General features: G+C 39.8%; 1 protein-coding gene across 2 annotated transcripts in view; it reads right to left on the reverse strand.

Moving 5' to 3' along the window:
• acot7 (acyl-CoA thioesterase 7) overlaps positions 1-16,865 on the reverse strand; it is a 263,971-nt gene that overhangs the window by 162,599 nt on the left and 84,507 nt on the right. For both annotated transcript variants that reach the window (XM_060852033.1, XM_060852035.1), the window contains exon 6: positions 6,516-6,602. In XM_060852033.1, coding sequence (XP_060708016.1) covers positions 6,516-6,602 — 87 coding nt within the window. The remainder of the gene's footprint in view (positions 1-6,515; positions 6,603-16,865) is intronic.

The following is a 16,865-nucleotide window of genomic DNA, read 5'->3' on the forward strand; positions in this document are numbered from 1 at the left end:
GATGCAAGGCAACTGGGGTGCTCCACAAACAGTGTATTCCAGACTCTGCCCTTCCATGTAGGTGAATCCCTAAACAGAAATATGCTCTTCAAGATAGTCCTCCCCTTCAACCCTATAGGCATTGTACCTTCCCAAGTTCCCACACAGCCCATGGCTCTGCATTTTCTTATCTTCCCTCACATCCCCAACCATATCAAGTTGACATGCCAAGTCCGGTAGTACAATTTTCCCTCCGTGAAGCCAAGGTATTGCTAACCACCAACACCACACATCCCGCATGCTACCTGTCCCTTCCATGCTGGACTGTACCCCCTCCTTGCACACTGAGTTGCCCCCTCATCACTTCCCCCTCAACATTCCAGCCTTCTGGCTACAATGACTATAATTAGGTTCCCTAGTCACCCTTCCATAGTACTGGTTCTGATAAACACATCAGCCCTTGATTTTCATTTGACAGACTACCCAGACTGGCCATGGCCCAGCCCTTGAGCAACTTAGCTGGAAAGTATAAGCCATGAGACCGTACCCTTGACAATGTTGCCACTGACTGACAGGTGCCTCCCTGGACTTTGGAGACATGGCCATTTGCTTGCATCATATACAATGTGTTGGCTCTGTAGACTGCTGGAACATGGTGCAGCTGTGAGATTGACATACAAATGAGCTGTACAGTAAGATGTCCACTCCCTCCACTCATAATTGCCGAGCTACATGCCATGTTATCTGGCTTTGTGTACACACTAGAAGTTCTGTGAGCCTTTGAACTCTGTCTGAGAGAGCTAAGTGTGAAAGCGAAGATGAGGGATGCCGTGATCATCTAGCTAGGTGCAACGTGAATGAATGCTATGGGAATAAACTGGTGTCCCTGAGATGCACTCTGGTCCAATCCATGAGCTGTATGCCTGTCCCTGCATGCAAAATATATTTACAACAAAGTTGCCAAGATAGTTATTGGCGCACCCCAATGTGCAACATTTCAGTGCAAAAACATTAAGAATACAGATTGTTCATGTTCAATGGTGTCGTAGCGAAGTTCATATTTCTTCGATGGTTGTGTATATGAATGTGGGGTACATGCAACCACTGCTCATGGAGCATCTGCTTAAATGTTGGTGCCCAGTTTCCAAGTTTGCAATGTGGAGGAGTAAGTTATGTGGTTGCCTGAGCAGACTGTCAGTCATTTGGCAGAATGCCTCATCATCAGAACTTTCCGACAAGGACAAGACATTACTTAGCTGATGGTGAGAAGATCTCACTACCTGAGTGTTCCTTTTTGCATGCCCGATCAGTCAATGCTGCCCATCAAAGCTGCTGTGAGGGAGTTGAGACTGTCACACATCCCCTGCTGTAATGTGTCTTTGCAAAGGAAGTTTGGAGAAAGATACAGTGGTTTTTGTCGAGGTTTGTCCCCAGCAGCTCCATAGCGCAGGACTCTGTGCTCTGCGGGCTGTTCCCCAGGACACACACAGGGACAAGCATTGACTGTGCCTTGACAACCATCAGCTTGATAAAACACACTCTTTGGTCTGCCTGAAACTTGTTGGCCTTCCAGAACAAGGTGTTGACACCAACTGAGTGTTGCAGACTGGCACATTCCAAAGTCCAGGACTACGTACTGAGGAACACACTAAAGCCTGGGGCAGCTGCAGTCAAGGTGCAATGGGGAAAGCCACAGTCTGAGGTCTTCCTGCTGAAGTTAAATGGGGATGCGTTTAATAAACAAACTCTCTGGTGCCTCAAATGCATGTATAGAGGAACCTTGATTATCTGAATATCAATTATCTGAATATCGGATTATCTGAAGGAATCTCAAGATCCCGATAGAAACATTACATCAAAGATATGTTTGGAACACTGATCGGGTCTTTTGTTTACAATGACTAAATGTGAACTTAGCTTCCTGAAATGCTGCTGAGAACAGTCCTGGACACTGATGGGAGCCCAGACACTGTCTCCAAATGACTGACCTCCCACCCTCTCTCCCCCTCTACACTTTCCCTGGAGTTCTACACAAAGGTATACCCTAAACCACCCCCCTTCCCGAAACTATCTCGCCAACATTGTCCTGTACAATGGAACCTGTCAATCAAATGGTGTGTGTGTGTGTGTGTGTGTGTGTGTGTGTGTGTGTGTGTGTGTGTACGTACGTGCACACTATTTAGAGATTCACCGCCAAAAAGGCAGCAGAAGCAGCAGTCTTGTTGTTGATATCCAATCCGGCTGACCCAGAGGGAGTTGGGGACGGGCTGTTGGACAGGTTTGGGGGTAGGGGACACTGTTAGACAGATTTGTGGAGTGTAGGGGAAGGGGAGGTGGTGTTGGATGGGTTTGAAGGAAGGGCAAGGGGGTGGGTGCGGTGTTAGATGGGGTTGGGGCGGGTGGGGTGCAGTGTTGGGGGGGTTGTGTTGGACGGGGTTGGGAGCGGGCAGAGTGCGATGTTGGACAGAGTTAGGGGAGGGCAGGGTGCAGGGTAGGATGGGGCTAGGGGCAGGTGGGGTGCGGTACTGGATAGGATTGGGGGACGGTGTTGGACAGGGTTGAGGGTGGGTGAGGTGCAGTGTTGCACGGGGTTGGGGGGTGGTGTTGCATGGGGCTGGGGTGGGCGGAGTGCAGTGTTGGACAGTGTTGGAGGGTGGTTTTGGACGAAGCTGGGGCGGGCAGTGTGCAGTGTTGGACGGGGTTAGGGGCAGGTGGGGTGTGGTGTTGGAGGGGCGGGTGGTGTGGTGTTGGATGGTGGGGCGGTGTTGAATGGAGTTCTGGGTGGGCGGGTGCAGTGTTGGACAGGATTGGGGTGGGCAGGGTGTGTTGTTGGATGGGGTTGGGGGGTGGGGGCGATGTTGGATGGGGTTGGGGGTGGGCAGGGGGTGGTGTTGGACAGGGCGCAGTGTCGGGGGTGCGGTGTTGGACGGGATTGGGGACAGGTGAGGGGCAGTGTTTGACGGGGTTGGAGGGTAGGCGGGGGACGGTGTTAGATGGGATTGGGGGGCGAATGTTGGATGGGTTTGGGGCAGGCAGATGGCGGTATTGGACGGTATTGGGGGGACGAGGGTGTGGGCGGGTGTTGGAATGGGGCACATGGTGTTGGATGGAGTTGGACATTGGGGCTGGCAGGTGGCAGTGTTGGACGGAGTTGGGGGCAAGGGTGGGGGCTGTGTTGGTATGGGAGCGCATGGGCGGGCAGGGTTGGGGGAGCAGGTGCTTGCACTCAGTGTGCTGCTGCATAGTCTCCTGAACGGGGAGCGGACTGAACAGAAAACCGAGCCTCAGAGGAAAGGCATTGAATCAATTAAACGAGTAATCAATTATCTGAACGAAATAGTGTCCACCCCTCTCATTCAGATAATCGAGGTTCCTCTGTAAATATAGTCTGGTTCAAGTAAGAGATGTCTTTGGATTGTTTAGATAGAGTCAATCTCCAGTGTTTGTTTGCTTCCTTGATATACTGTCGTTCAGAATCAAATTTTGCTTGTAACTAGGCAAAACTAAGTGAAGGGCTTTTGTCTGAAACGTTGATTTTCCTGCTCCTCGGATGCTGCCTGACCTGCTGTGCATTTCCAGCACCACTCTAATCTAGACATTGTTTGTGACTATGTGTGTGCACCTATACATATATGAAGATATTTTTATGAATAACGTATATTTTGGAATTAAATAAGAGCTGAAATCGCCATGTACCTGCCCAGGCTTTCATATTAGGGATTCTCAGCTTCTAGTTTCTACATGACCTATGATAAAATAAGAACCTGTATATCAATGAAGCAAGATTCAGTGTTAATGGATGTGATAACAAGCAATAATTCCCATTAATAAACATAACTCTCTAGTGAGAATCCTGTCTTAGTTCCTGGGATTCAAGAAGAAAATGCAACATGTGAGGAGGGCCTCACCGGACATGTCATGTGATTCACTCAGATTTTGCGCCATAGCTCATGTCATTCAGGTCCCGATAAGATTCCATCCTTTAACTCTGTTTCTCGTTCTAAACATGCTGCCAGACCTGCTGAACAGATCCAGCACTTTCTGTTTTTATTTCAGATTTGCAGTACACACAGCATTTTGTTTTTATTCTGGGAAGGTTCTTTCATTCTTTGATTTTCTTTTTTAATAGTTGATGTTATACTCAAGTCCTATTTCTACATTAGACCATTGCAGTGAAAACAACATTTGGGTGTATTGCTTTGTATTTCCAAAGCTGCTGTACTAGAACAACAGGGGCCACAACTTCAGATCTATTGACAGTCTTGAGGCCTTCAGAAACCTGTGTGATAGAGTGTTTAAAGTCCAGGACAACATGCTGAGGGACACACTGAAGCTTAGGGCAACTGCTGCCATGTTAAGTGAGGAAAGACCACTGTCTGAGGTCTTCCTGCTGAAGTTAAATAGAGGTCCGTTCAACTATCAAACTCTTTCCAATCAATCGCTCTTCAAGGATATCACGGATCTGAGTTAAGGATTTCCATACCAAGAATCAAACTGATGGATCTTTTTTAAAACAGCCATCATTCAATCTTCTCAAGAGACTATTCTTTTCTCTTAGAAAATGGAAGAGTGCTTTCAACAAAACATATTTCTCCTTAAGACTACCCGTCCGCTCACAGGGCTTTTTATCATGAAACATTTATTCTAAATACTCTCCCATTTGTCTTAAGCAATAGGAATGAGCTGCTCAATTGTGGCCACAGTAATGAATACAAGCAAAATATCAGTCTCTTGGTTTGATCAGCAACATGAGATACCATCCAACAATCCCAAGGAAACTTGTCTTAGTGCTTTTTCCATGCTTCTGTAAAGAAACTAACAGCCTGAATTATGTAGCCAGAGGTGTTAAGGTTAGGCAACTAACTTTCCAGAGACAGAAAAGCTTAGATATATATCATCGGTATATTGTGTAAGTTACAACAGGTTCCTTAGTCTTCAGGGGAAATCTGTCAACACTATCCGAAATTCACTGAGGCACCCGATGTCAAATTGCATCTAAACAATAAGTAAAAGCTGCTGGTAACCTCTATGGCATTATCATTCTGATTAATGCATTCATAACTGATCATTTTACGCACAAATCCATCAGCTTGATAAACTGGTCATGATAGCTTATATAGTCACAAGAGCAATTCAAGTTCATCCATTCTAATAAAGCAGTATATTTCTTCTTATTATTAGGGGACCACACTTTTGTTCAATTTTTAGGGACGAGAAACTAAAACGGAGGCTATATTGCAATATAGCTAAAATACTAGGACAGAATTGTAACTTGAAAATAAAATGGTACATATTTTTGGCTTCTCCAGACAATGTTGCTTTTTGAAGCACTGAAGGAGGGAATTTGAGACAAGCAACACCAATTTTTTTTTAATTAAGATAATTCTGCCTGATGACAGCCTTCAGATTGGCTAAATATAAGGGTGTTACAAAGTTGTAAATGCCAGGGCAGCAGAGACAGGAAAAACATCCAGAGCCGCAAACTGAAAGCATTTATCTCTCCTTCTTTGTTCATGTGGACAAAAAGACAGTAAAGCCAACAAACCTAGAACAAAGAATTCTAACAAGAAAAGATCTAGATCCATGGAATCAATTATTGAAATAAAGAAAGCTTTACAGATGACAGTATAATCTATCCTTGAAATATGAACTTTTGATCTTCACAATTTTCTACATTCTTTTTCCATTCATGGTTCCATTTTTTGTCATTTGTTTATCTTAATCATGAATGACTGTATGTCGTTAGGTGTTTTTGAAACAGTATAGTTCAATTGCAGAGTAATAGATTAGGAAATCTTTCTTTTCTCTGCATTTTGTTAAAATTAAGTGTGTTTCAATAAATAGGAGTAGTCTCTGTTAAAAATGAATCTGGTTGGATTTTTTTTCTTGAATAGCAGTCATTCAGGCAAATTAGTCACTTTGGTGTCAAATTAGGACTTTGTGCATTTTGGATTATGAAGCAGTAAGGCATGATTACTGGCACATGTCAGTTCATCTGTAACAACCAGCCATATTTATACTTGTGATTGTGGTGATAGTGTGTGTTGTACAAATACAATTACTTCAGCACTTCATTTTCTTTTAACTCCAAGCCAAATTTACTCGCTCTGGGAAAGGATTTCTCTGCATTCTGCTCACTCAAGGTAAGCATACCTGACTTGCAGCTTTCCTCTGACTTTTGTTCTCAGCAACAGATACCCCACATTAGAAGCAAAGCCTCTGAAGATTATTAGTAATAGTGGTCATGCTTTAAAAGAAATTGATAATGATTCACACAATGAAGCTAAATAAACCCTTTGCTCCAATGAAACAAGTTACCATGCTAAACAAAATGCTGAACAATGGAAATTCTATAAGTCAAAGCCATGTCTTAATGCAAGATGATATGATCAGATTTCTGATAGAATCCCTCCAGTTGTCCATACATGTACAAATCAAGAGTTGTATTTATACCTTCAGCCTTTACAGGGCTAAAGGAGCAGTTATCAAGCAGCATAGATACTGAGTTCAGATCATCAGACATAGTGGTACCTTACCTCCTTGAACAAATTTATGGAGGGCACAGTCAGATGGTCCCACAAGGTGAATCAGACTAGATTGGCTGTATCCTACAGTATATGGTTCTGTAATAGAAGACAGTAACAGAAAAATACTTGGTCATTGAAACTGCAACAGAAATACACTCTTTAATAGTTTGAGCAAAATTGGATTATTTGGTCAATCAGCAAGGTGACCTCCAATTCACTTTACACCAACAGTGCCATCATATTCACAATCTGCTTGTCAATTCATCAACTGAAGACACTCTTCAGTGCAGTACTATCCTGATGCAAAGAAATGGAATTAAATGCAACAAATTTCATCTATGTAGCACCTTCAACAAAATGAAATATATTTCACAAGTGTTTAAATCAGACAAAAGTTGAAAAAATTAGAGATATTTGGGTACAGGTTGGGTACATCGTATCTGTGTTGTGGTCAGCTGTACATTGGCACTCTTATTCCATTTCTCAGCTCTATTCCAGGTTGTTTATTAAATGAACAGATTTTAAAAAAGATATCACTTAAATTGTCTGAATTCCTCAGCTTTAGTAGTCATTAGTTGTTGAAATATTCCAAGTTTTTTTGAGATAAAAATATTACTTTTAACCATTATTTCAAGCATCCAATACCAATTCTAAATTTATACACTTGCTATGAATTCATTTACTAGTGGTATAAACTTTCCATATTTTTGCCCTTGTGTTTCAGTATCACTTTGAATCAAAACACCAGTATAAATACAGAATTCTTTCAACTCTCAAATGCCTGATATTGAGGGAGTAATTCTCAAATTTGTCGTCTCAAGGGAGACCTCGTGGAACTGATCAATCTTCCATCTATTAACAGGACGGAAATCAAGGTAACTTCTGACCAAAATAACGAATCATCCATCCCAAAGGGTAGTAAGGTTAAAAATTAGGGCTCTATCGTCGTGTTTCACTGACACACCCATTTTAAATTCATATCAAAACAAATGACTGAATGAGTAAATGTACTGACCAGTGAGATATTGAATCTAGAGGCCAGACAGGGACAAGATTCAACTCTTCATTGCAGTTGTGCGAGTTGACATTTGGCAAGATATCATCCCAATTACGTTCAACTGATTTAAATTGGAGATGGTTAAAATCAGCTGCGTCTACTCTGCTCAGCTCAACAGTGAAGTGCATTTGTGTAGAAGTCAAATGAGGACATCTAGTTCAATTATAACATTCACAATTGAAATTCCTGGCAATAATTAATGTCTCACCTCAGGGTATGAGGCATGGTCAATTGGGCAAGGTACCAACTGACTATCAGCATAGTACCAAACTTTGAGAATCAGAGTTTTCTGACGAGAATGAAATTTGCAAACAAAAATTCACATGAAGACCTTCCTCTATTGCGGAACTGCTCATTCAAATGTCTAGTTAGTCAGGATAGTGCAGTTTTGGTGTAACGGCAGAAGTAAAAAGCTGTTTGTAGAATTCAAACTAGGAGTTGAGGGCAAGTTGGATACATATTTGGAAGGTGAGAACCCATTTAAGGATTTATGAGGCAAGGGTGATAGTGTGGTTTTAGGGAGGAGGCTGTAAGATTATGGTTGCTTTAAAAGAGGAGGAAACCACTAACAATGTCAATTTACAAGGGAACTGAAAAGGACAATTGGGTGGTCCGTGGTTAAGGAGAAATGAGGTGGATTTCTGAAGACAAGTTCTGAAAACAAAAGAAATCAGAGATACTAGAAGGCGGTATAGAGTTGTGACAGAAGAGATATTTAGCTTGGCAGTCAAGGTGTGGGAATGGTAGCAGAGGCTGTGGAGGGGGCTGTTATTGTTAAAAGTCCATGACTTGCATGAAAGTGAGGGAAAGAATATGTAAATACAGCAGGCTGGGCATATTCCTTAATTTACATGCATTATTTTGTATGCTCACAACTTATAATTTCAATTATCCAGTTCCTGCTAACTTAAGTTTCTTCTAAGAAACAACCATCAAACATATCTAACAGAAAAAGGAATGTGGCTCACAAACACACAGTTTGAGATAAAGTGGGTAGCAAATAGGTATAATTTCTTCAATTTTGTTTTGATTAATTTTCATTGTCCTTCTTTATCATTTGCTATCAATCAGCACCTGTCCTATCCAGTTCTTCCACAAGTTGGGAGCATACTGAGATTTAAAATGCTAATGCTGTTAACTATCAATCTTCTTTATGAGAAAATCAAATTTGAATTTACACATAAGACTATTTCTTTTAACAGGTTTTAAGTTAAATTAAATTATCTTTTACATTATTTGCAATAGCTCTAAACATCTAAACCTTGTCCCAAACTAAGTAAAATTCCAGATAGTTAAAAGCAAAAATAAAAACAGACAAATTAATTTAGGTTAACACTATAAGAGAGTGTATTCCATTTCTTGTAAACAAGAGTTCCCATAGTGACGTCACCTATAAATAGGTGATTATGGTCTGAAGTGTTCGAATATTATCTGAAAGGATTTGATATGAAAAGTGAACTACTGAATCCATTCAGAGTGCGTATTATTACATTGATCTTCTTCAGAATTAATTCACCCTCTCTTGATTCAGAGTCAAATCGAACAACAAAAGCAAAATGTTGCATAAAATCAAAGAAAGAAACTGACTTAATGTTTCAAGTTCAATATGTCTCTTCCTCAAGGCAGGAAACCTATTTAAAGTCTAGTAATACTTGATGTTGGATGCTAAAAAAAAAGGTTAGCCTGGCTTCATGGGCTACTCATGTTCACTTATGGAGTTCTGTGGGTCTAACATAAGTGAACAAACCATGCATACATTTGTGGATCTGGCAATTCAAATCTGCAGCAGTGTGACTGGTGGATTTAGCATTTAAATCTGCCAATGAGACAGTAGTCCTTTCCATCTTACCAGAGCCAAGATTCAAAACAATTAAGATGATTAGCAGAATGAATGGAGTTTTAGGCAATTAAAAATTGAAGCTTCCGGGGCTAATCCTACACAGGCTGGATAACCAGGGTTCCAGTGTCTGTTTTGAAGTGTAGAAACCACTGGCTTTTATCCCCTATTGTCTAAGATGGTTGCGTCAAAATGGGGATGGATCTTTACTGTGACTGTATTCAGATGAGAAGTAAAATGAAAATAAAATGAGCCAACTCTTCCAGGAATTATGATTTACAAGCTACTGTGTGTCAAGAGTAGAAAACAATTTAGCACAAAATGTCATCATGATCAGAGGCCATAAAGATAGCTTACACGTTTTATAAAATGCCTACTAGAATACATTATGAATACATTATTCTAATAGAATAAAGTACCATCAGCCATACGACACAGGGTCTTTCATACTCATAGAATCATAGAATCCCTAGAAACAGGCTCTTCAGCCCAACAAGTCCACACTGACCCTCCAAAGAGTATCCCACCTAAACCCATTTCCCTATCCTATTACTCTACATTTACCCCTGACTGATGCACCTCACTGACACATCCCTGAAGTCTATGGCCAATTTAGCATGGCCAATTCACCTAACCCGCATATCTTTGGACTGTGGGAGAAACTGGAGCACATCAAGAACACCCACACAGACAGTCACCCGAGACTGGATTGGAACTGTGAGGCAGCAGTACTAACCACTGAATCACCCTGCTGCCCCATACTATGAGAAAATACGTAATTCACAAAAAAATAAAACAAACAAAATGTTTCCAACTACATAAGTTGTACAAAAAAAAAGCGTTGGGCACAAAGCATGTTGTAAATGGAAATTCACATTGTTCACTTGGGAATTGCAAATATGCATTGTTCCATTCTTCACAATAATGTTAGGAGACTGATTATTATTTGACCAGTGGCTTGCCAACATTTAAAATTAAGTAATGTCAAGCCCGTATAGGTCTTTGGAGGATCTCATTAATGTGTCAAACTATCCCATATTCTTGAAATCAATCGCAAAGTTGTTATTTCTATAACGTTGAAGTATTCTGATGCATTCCTCTGCCTCCAGGTATTAATTTCTCTGTACTCTGTCCACTGGGACTATATATCACTTATTCTCTGGGACTACACATCATTGTATACAACAGGGCAAATGGTGAGAACATTCAATGTTCTGCTAATTGTACTCCTAATCATCTGCCAGGTGTGTAGAAGATTCAAGACTGACTCTCCTACTTTGCACAACCTAACCAGTAGATCTTTATGTTAATTCTTTCAATAGTGGTGGTGTCCTTTACACTGTAAAAAGTGAGTCTGCAGATGCTGGAGATCAGAGCTGAAAATGTGTTGCTGGTTAAAGCACAGCAGGTCAGGCAGCATCCTGATGAAGGGCTCTGGCCCGAAACGTCGAGTGTCCTTTACACTGCCTTGGCCCTTCACCTTGGTTTCTCAATAAGAACTGCTACTGTTCCTACAGGAGAACCAATGCTTCCCATTCACTGTTGAACTGGTATCAGCCCAATGGTCAAACATTCCTTGGTGGCTTCCATTACTGCTATAGTTCCTGGCATAGGTAACAGCAATAACACAGAACATCAAAATTCTGAACGCCCTATGTTTTGTGGAGAAAAATAGTATATATTTTTTTTATAATTTCTCATTCAAAGTATGCAGCAATATTCACATACAAGATTGGTCCAAGGTCTTGAATCTTGAGAAGTAAACTGTCGATTAGCAGTAATTATACAAGGGAGATTCAAAGAACTGTTAACAGTAGAATGAGGCAAAGCTTACCTTTAGACTGTCGGTCTGCCAGGGGATACGATAAAAAGGAAAAAAGCAAACTAAAGTTAATGTAGTTCAAGGGAAATGAATCCTTTATGTGGTATTATTTTTATACTAGCTAGAAATTAAAAATATTTCACTTCCATGAATAAAACATTCTTTATATTTTGATCTAATTTAAATTAACTGTAAATGTGGTAGAAAGGTCTCTGTAGTTTGCATGTCCTCTTGTGTTCCAGTGGACTATAGCACAAAGAAATAAGAAATAAGTGGCTAGAAAATATCAAAACTAATGAATGAATGTTTAACATATGCACATGGCATTCCTCTGCCAAATTAACAATGGGTTAATTTGCTAAAGCAGTAGATAGCAAGAATACACAAAACAAACAGGAAATTTGGCCCAAACAATTCACATTGCCATTTATAGTTCTACTTATATTATCTGCTGTATCTTCAATAAACTTGGCATTTATAGAGTCATAGAGATGTACAGCACGGAAAAGGACCCTTCAGTCCAACTCATCATGCCGACCCAATCTAGTCCCATCTGCCAGCACCTGGCCCATATCCCTCCAAATCCTTCCTAATCATATACCCATCCAGATGACTTTTAAATGTTGCAATTGTACTAGCCTCCACCACTTCCTCTGGCAGTTCATTCCACACACACATCACTCTCTGCATGAAAAAGTTGCCCTTAGGTCTCTTTTATATCTTTCCTCTCTCACCCTAAACTTATGCCCCCTAGTTCTGGACTCCCTCAACCCCAGGAAATTACTTTGTCTACTTATCCTATCCATGCCCCTCATGATTTTATAAACCTCTATAAGGTCACCTGTCAGCCTCCAAAACTCCAGGAAAACAGTCCCAGCCTTTTCAACCTCTCCCTATAGCTCAAATCCTCCAACCCTGGCAACATCCTTGTAAATCTTTTCTGAACCCTTTCAAGTTTCACAACATTTTTCCGATAGGAAGTAGACCAGAATTGCATACAATATTCCAACAGTGGTCTAACCAATGTCCTGTACAGCCACAACATGACATCCCAACTCCTGTACTCAATACTCTGACCAATAAAAGAAAGCATTCCAAACGCCTTCTTCACTATCCTATCTACTTGCAACTTCACTTTCAAGGAGCCATGAACCTGCACTCCAAGGTCTCTTTGTTCAGCAACACTCCCAAGGACCTTACCATTAAGTATATAAGTAATGCAAAGATTTGCTTTCCCAAAATGCAGCACTTCATATTTATCTAAATTAAACTCCATCTGCCACTTCTCATAATTCCTTTCTTGATGGGAGATGGACATTTCCTTAATGTATCCACTGTTTGTCTCGCTACTTCTTTAAGTTTCTCTGTAAGTTGTTCCTCTCTTCCAACATATTAGCCAACTCTATTAGATGGAAGCTAATTGCTGATACAAAAATAGCAACTGGCCATCAAATTAATTCACGTTACTGAATTCATGACAATTCTGAAACACACCTGTTATGGCATTATATAAATTCAAGTCTTTCCTTTTTCTGAGAGAGGGAGAAAATAAAATTGGGAGCTGAGAGGGAAGAGGAAGTCTTGTGAATACACACACATATTTCCCAAGTCTGTGATTTTCATTTTTCCTTGTTTCTATTCACCAAGGGTTGATTTTCCAAGTTCACATTCTTACAAGGAGCTACACTGAATGGAAAATTATGGACAGCATATCCATGTCCAAAAAGGCACTCCTCAGCAGCACAAGCACCAAACATCAACCTCTAGAATCTCTCTCGGATTTAGTTCTATCTAGATTTTCCTCTTCTCTCTGACACGTTTGACAGCAAGATAAAGGCAATTTTTAAACGCAAAATAAATACTGCTGGTGTGAATAATTTAAAAACTACTTAGTATAGTTCAGATGCAAATATACTTTGGAATATTAAAATCTATAAGGAAATTAGTCAATTTGTAGCTGTTGCAGTCCAAAACAAAGAGAGTATAAAATAACATTGGTAAATGACATTTACAAATAACAGACGCATGTGCACAAACCTGGACACTCTCGATGCCCAATGTAAAGAGGTTTCAGTGAGTTTTACGTTTCATTCAGGAACACAATAGGGTCACAGCTCGTATAGTTTGGAAATTATGCAATGTGATATTGTCAGGCTAACATTTGTATCAAATCCTCACGCCATCTATTTTATTGGAGGCATTATTGTATGTATAATAAATGAGTAGTGTCTTTGTTAAAATCGTGAACAGAAAAATTTAATGTAAACACACGTGTTCGCAAACAATATTGCACAGGGAAATTTCAATGTACTTAATACCAGATCACATTACAGCTAACTTGTAGAAATGGATTTTGTTTAGGGTAAGCTACAATGGCCTCATAATTTGTGAAGTCATACTTTTGCCTTCTCGTGCTTCCAAAACTTTCTAAACCTTCCATGAAGTCCAAAATAGTTCTATAATTGTTGGCTATGATACACTCAACACAGAACAGGTCACTGTGACCTGCCTTACAATGACGTATCACAGATAAAGTCTGCATGGAATAAGAGGACATGACATGCTCTTGAGAAACTGATCTTTGCCAGCTTTAGGCCACCAATACGTCAATTTACACTGGATGAAAATGCAAGATTTTAATGTCGTAAGCCAAGTATTGCTGTAGTGAAACAAATGATTGAACAATGTGGCCATAAGCAATGACACAGCAATGCACAAGAGATGAGTACGACCAGAGCACCCAGCTTATGGCAATAGCATTACTTGTTCAGGGTGTTGCAAATAATTCAAAAATAGTGGTGAAATAGAATAACCAAAATCAAACAGCAGACACTGATTTTGGCTAGACCATCAAGAGGCAGATTTAGTGAGGGGAAATTATCATTGATGGAAGATATTCAAGACATTCAACCAAGTTTCAACAACAATTTCAAAGGACCATAGATATAGAACTTAAAAAAAGAGAGCATGATCACCTGAAGAACTGGAGCCTTTCAAGAAAGTTCAAGAAGCTTATAAGCATTTCCAGATACCATGTAGGAGTGAGCACTAAATGTTGCCATGCCAAAGTCACTCTTAACAAATCTGTGACGAAATTTTAAAAGTTCTGATGCCTTTTTGACTCAATGTGGACGGGGTTGGGCAGGGTCGAAAATCAAACCACACTACGTTATAGTCCAACAGGTTTATTTGAAATTACAAGCTTTCGGAGCTCTTCTCCATCCTCAGGCATGGTATGATAGGAAGGTATAAGACACAGTATTTATAAGCAACAAGTTAACAAGCTTAAAATTAGATGCCCTTGTTGAAACCTTTAATCAGTTAGGAGATGGACTGCTGATTAAAATGAAAAGTCCAGATTCCTTTCAAGTCTTTGTCCCTAGATAATTAAGGATTTTATCAATGTACAAGGGGTGATACATCAGGTGAGACAACGCACTTTAGGTGTGAGATCCCACTTTGAATCTATGTTTTAAGCTGAGGTCTGGTTTTATTGATTTTTTTTGTCAAAAAAAATCGGACCTTAGCTTTAAGCATAACTAAATGTTATGGGACCTCACACCTGAAGTGCATTGTCTGACCTGAGATATCACCCCTTGTACGTTGATAAAACCTTTAATTATCTAGGGACAAATACTTGAAAGGAATCTAGATTTTGCATTTTAATCAGGAGTCTACTTCCTAATTGATTAAAGGATTCAAGAAGGGTAGCTAGTTTTAAAGTTGTTAACATTTTGCTCTCAATATTGTGTCTTATATCTCCCTATCTTACCACACCTGAGGAAGGAACAGAGTTCCGAAAGCTTGTAATTTCAAATAAATCTGTTGGACTATAACATGGTGTTGTTCGCTTTTTGACTGGAGTCATACATGCCATACAAAGGCATTGCTAAACCACAAGTATTTCACAGTATAAAGCAGCAAATAATTCAAACTATTCAAGATTCTAAATAGCAGTGGAGCAAAAAGCACAATTAACTGAAAACAAGGCAGTAGAATGCTTAGAAATCTCATGAGGATACATAAGAAGATTAAAGAGTGATCTAATTGAGGTGTTTAAGATGATTAAATGAATTGATAGAATAGATATAAATAAACTATTTCCTCTAGCGGGAGAGCCCAGAACAAAGGGGCATAACCTTAAAATTTGAGTGAGTTCATTATGGTTGATTTCAGGAAGTACTTGATCACACAAAGGATAGTGGAAATCTGGAACTCTGCCAAAATAAAAGTTGCTGTATTTAGGACAACTGAAAATTTCAAAAACTGAGATTAATAGAACTTTGTTAGGGAAGATATCAAAGGTTATGGAACCAAGGCAGGCAGATGGAATTAAGTCTCAAATTAACCATGATTTAATTAAATGGTGCAACAGGCTCAAGAAGTTGACTGGACTGCTCCTGCTCCTATATCCGAAGACAAAGGCAAAGCCCTGACGGCTACGTTAATACTCTTGATCACTATCCAGTAGTTATTGTTATATAGTGAAGACATCCATGCCGTCAGGAGAGGAAAGAAATTGGAACTATCTACCTAGTAACCCAATTTAATATTTTTAAAAAATCACCAAGACAATCACTGTGTATCTATTAGATTGTGGTTTTGTACTTTATGATATAACTTGATTATCATCATACTGTACAGCAATCTCTTTGACCCTACATGCATATTGTAGTTTCTTAAAACCATTCATTTGGCAGCAGCTTTCCCCACGTGCCCTCCCAAAAATAGACCTGCAGCTTTCAAACAAAACACAGCAGATAAGCCATCTAATCAACTTGCTAAAATTTCTGGTAATTATGTTTGTAATTGGCTGTGTTCTGAGTTCCTTCTACTTTTTTCATTTTCTTTCACTAACACACTACAGGTGCAAATAGTTTTAATTCTTTCGGATAAAGTTATTTCAAGCCCTTAACATGCTTTGCATGTTAATTCATTAATCGGAAAATATGGGTGATTTACTGGTGATGATTAATAGATGAGAAAATATCAGGGTAATTTGGTGATGGTGAAAAAAAGGTGCACTTCCGGATATAAACAGGAAAAAAAAGTGAGTTCATCAAGCTCTTCTGACACAGTGGTAGTGTTCCTACCTCTGAGCCAGGCGATCCGTGTTCAAGTCCCACCTGCTCCAAAGGTGTACCATAACATCTTTGAACAGGGTGGATTAGAAAATATATCTGCCTCAGCTCTCAGTGCTCTTGCAGCATTGTAAAAAATGAAGAAAAATCTAGTTTAACCACCTCTAACTCTATTTTGTTTTAATCCCCTCCCACTTCCCTAGCTTTCCCTCACCTTTGGTGTCTGCACTGACCTTATTGGGTTTTGCATATTAATTAATCAGTTGGAAAACATGGGTGAGTTACTGTTATTAGATGAAAACAAGTACAATGGGTGATTTGAATTCTAGAATAAAAACATTCATTTGTGTGTAAGAGCACTTCTGGACATATTTTTAAAAATAAAAAAAGAGATAAACAAACAAATAAAAACAGATGAAAAATATCATTGATGATCTAATGGCGGGAATAAAGCCGTTCAGTTGTGTGTGATAAGACTTACGGAGATAAGGAAAAAGAAAAAGAAGGTTAGTTCAAGGACATTGAGTATTGGGAATGGTGTGTAACTACATCAGTGTGAGGA

The sequence above is a fragment of the Hemiscyllium ocellatum genome, chromosome 37 (assembly GCF_020745735.1).
Source record: "Hemiscyllium ocellatum isolate sHemOce1 chromosome 37, sHemOce1.pat.X.cur, whole genome shotgun sequence".
Taxonomy (NCBI): Eukaryota; Metazoa; Chordata; class Chondrichthyes; order Orectolobiformes; family Hemiscylliidae; genus Hemiscyllium; species Hemiscyllium ocellatum.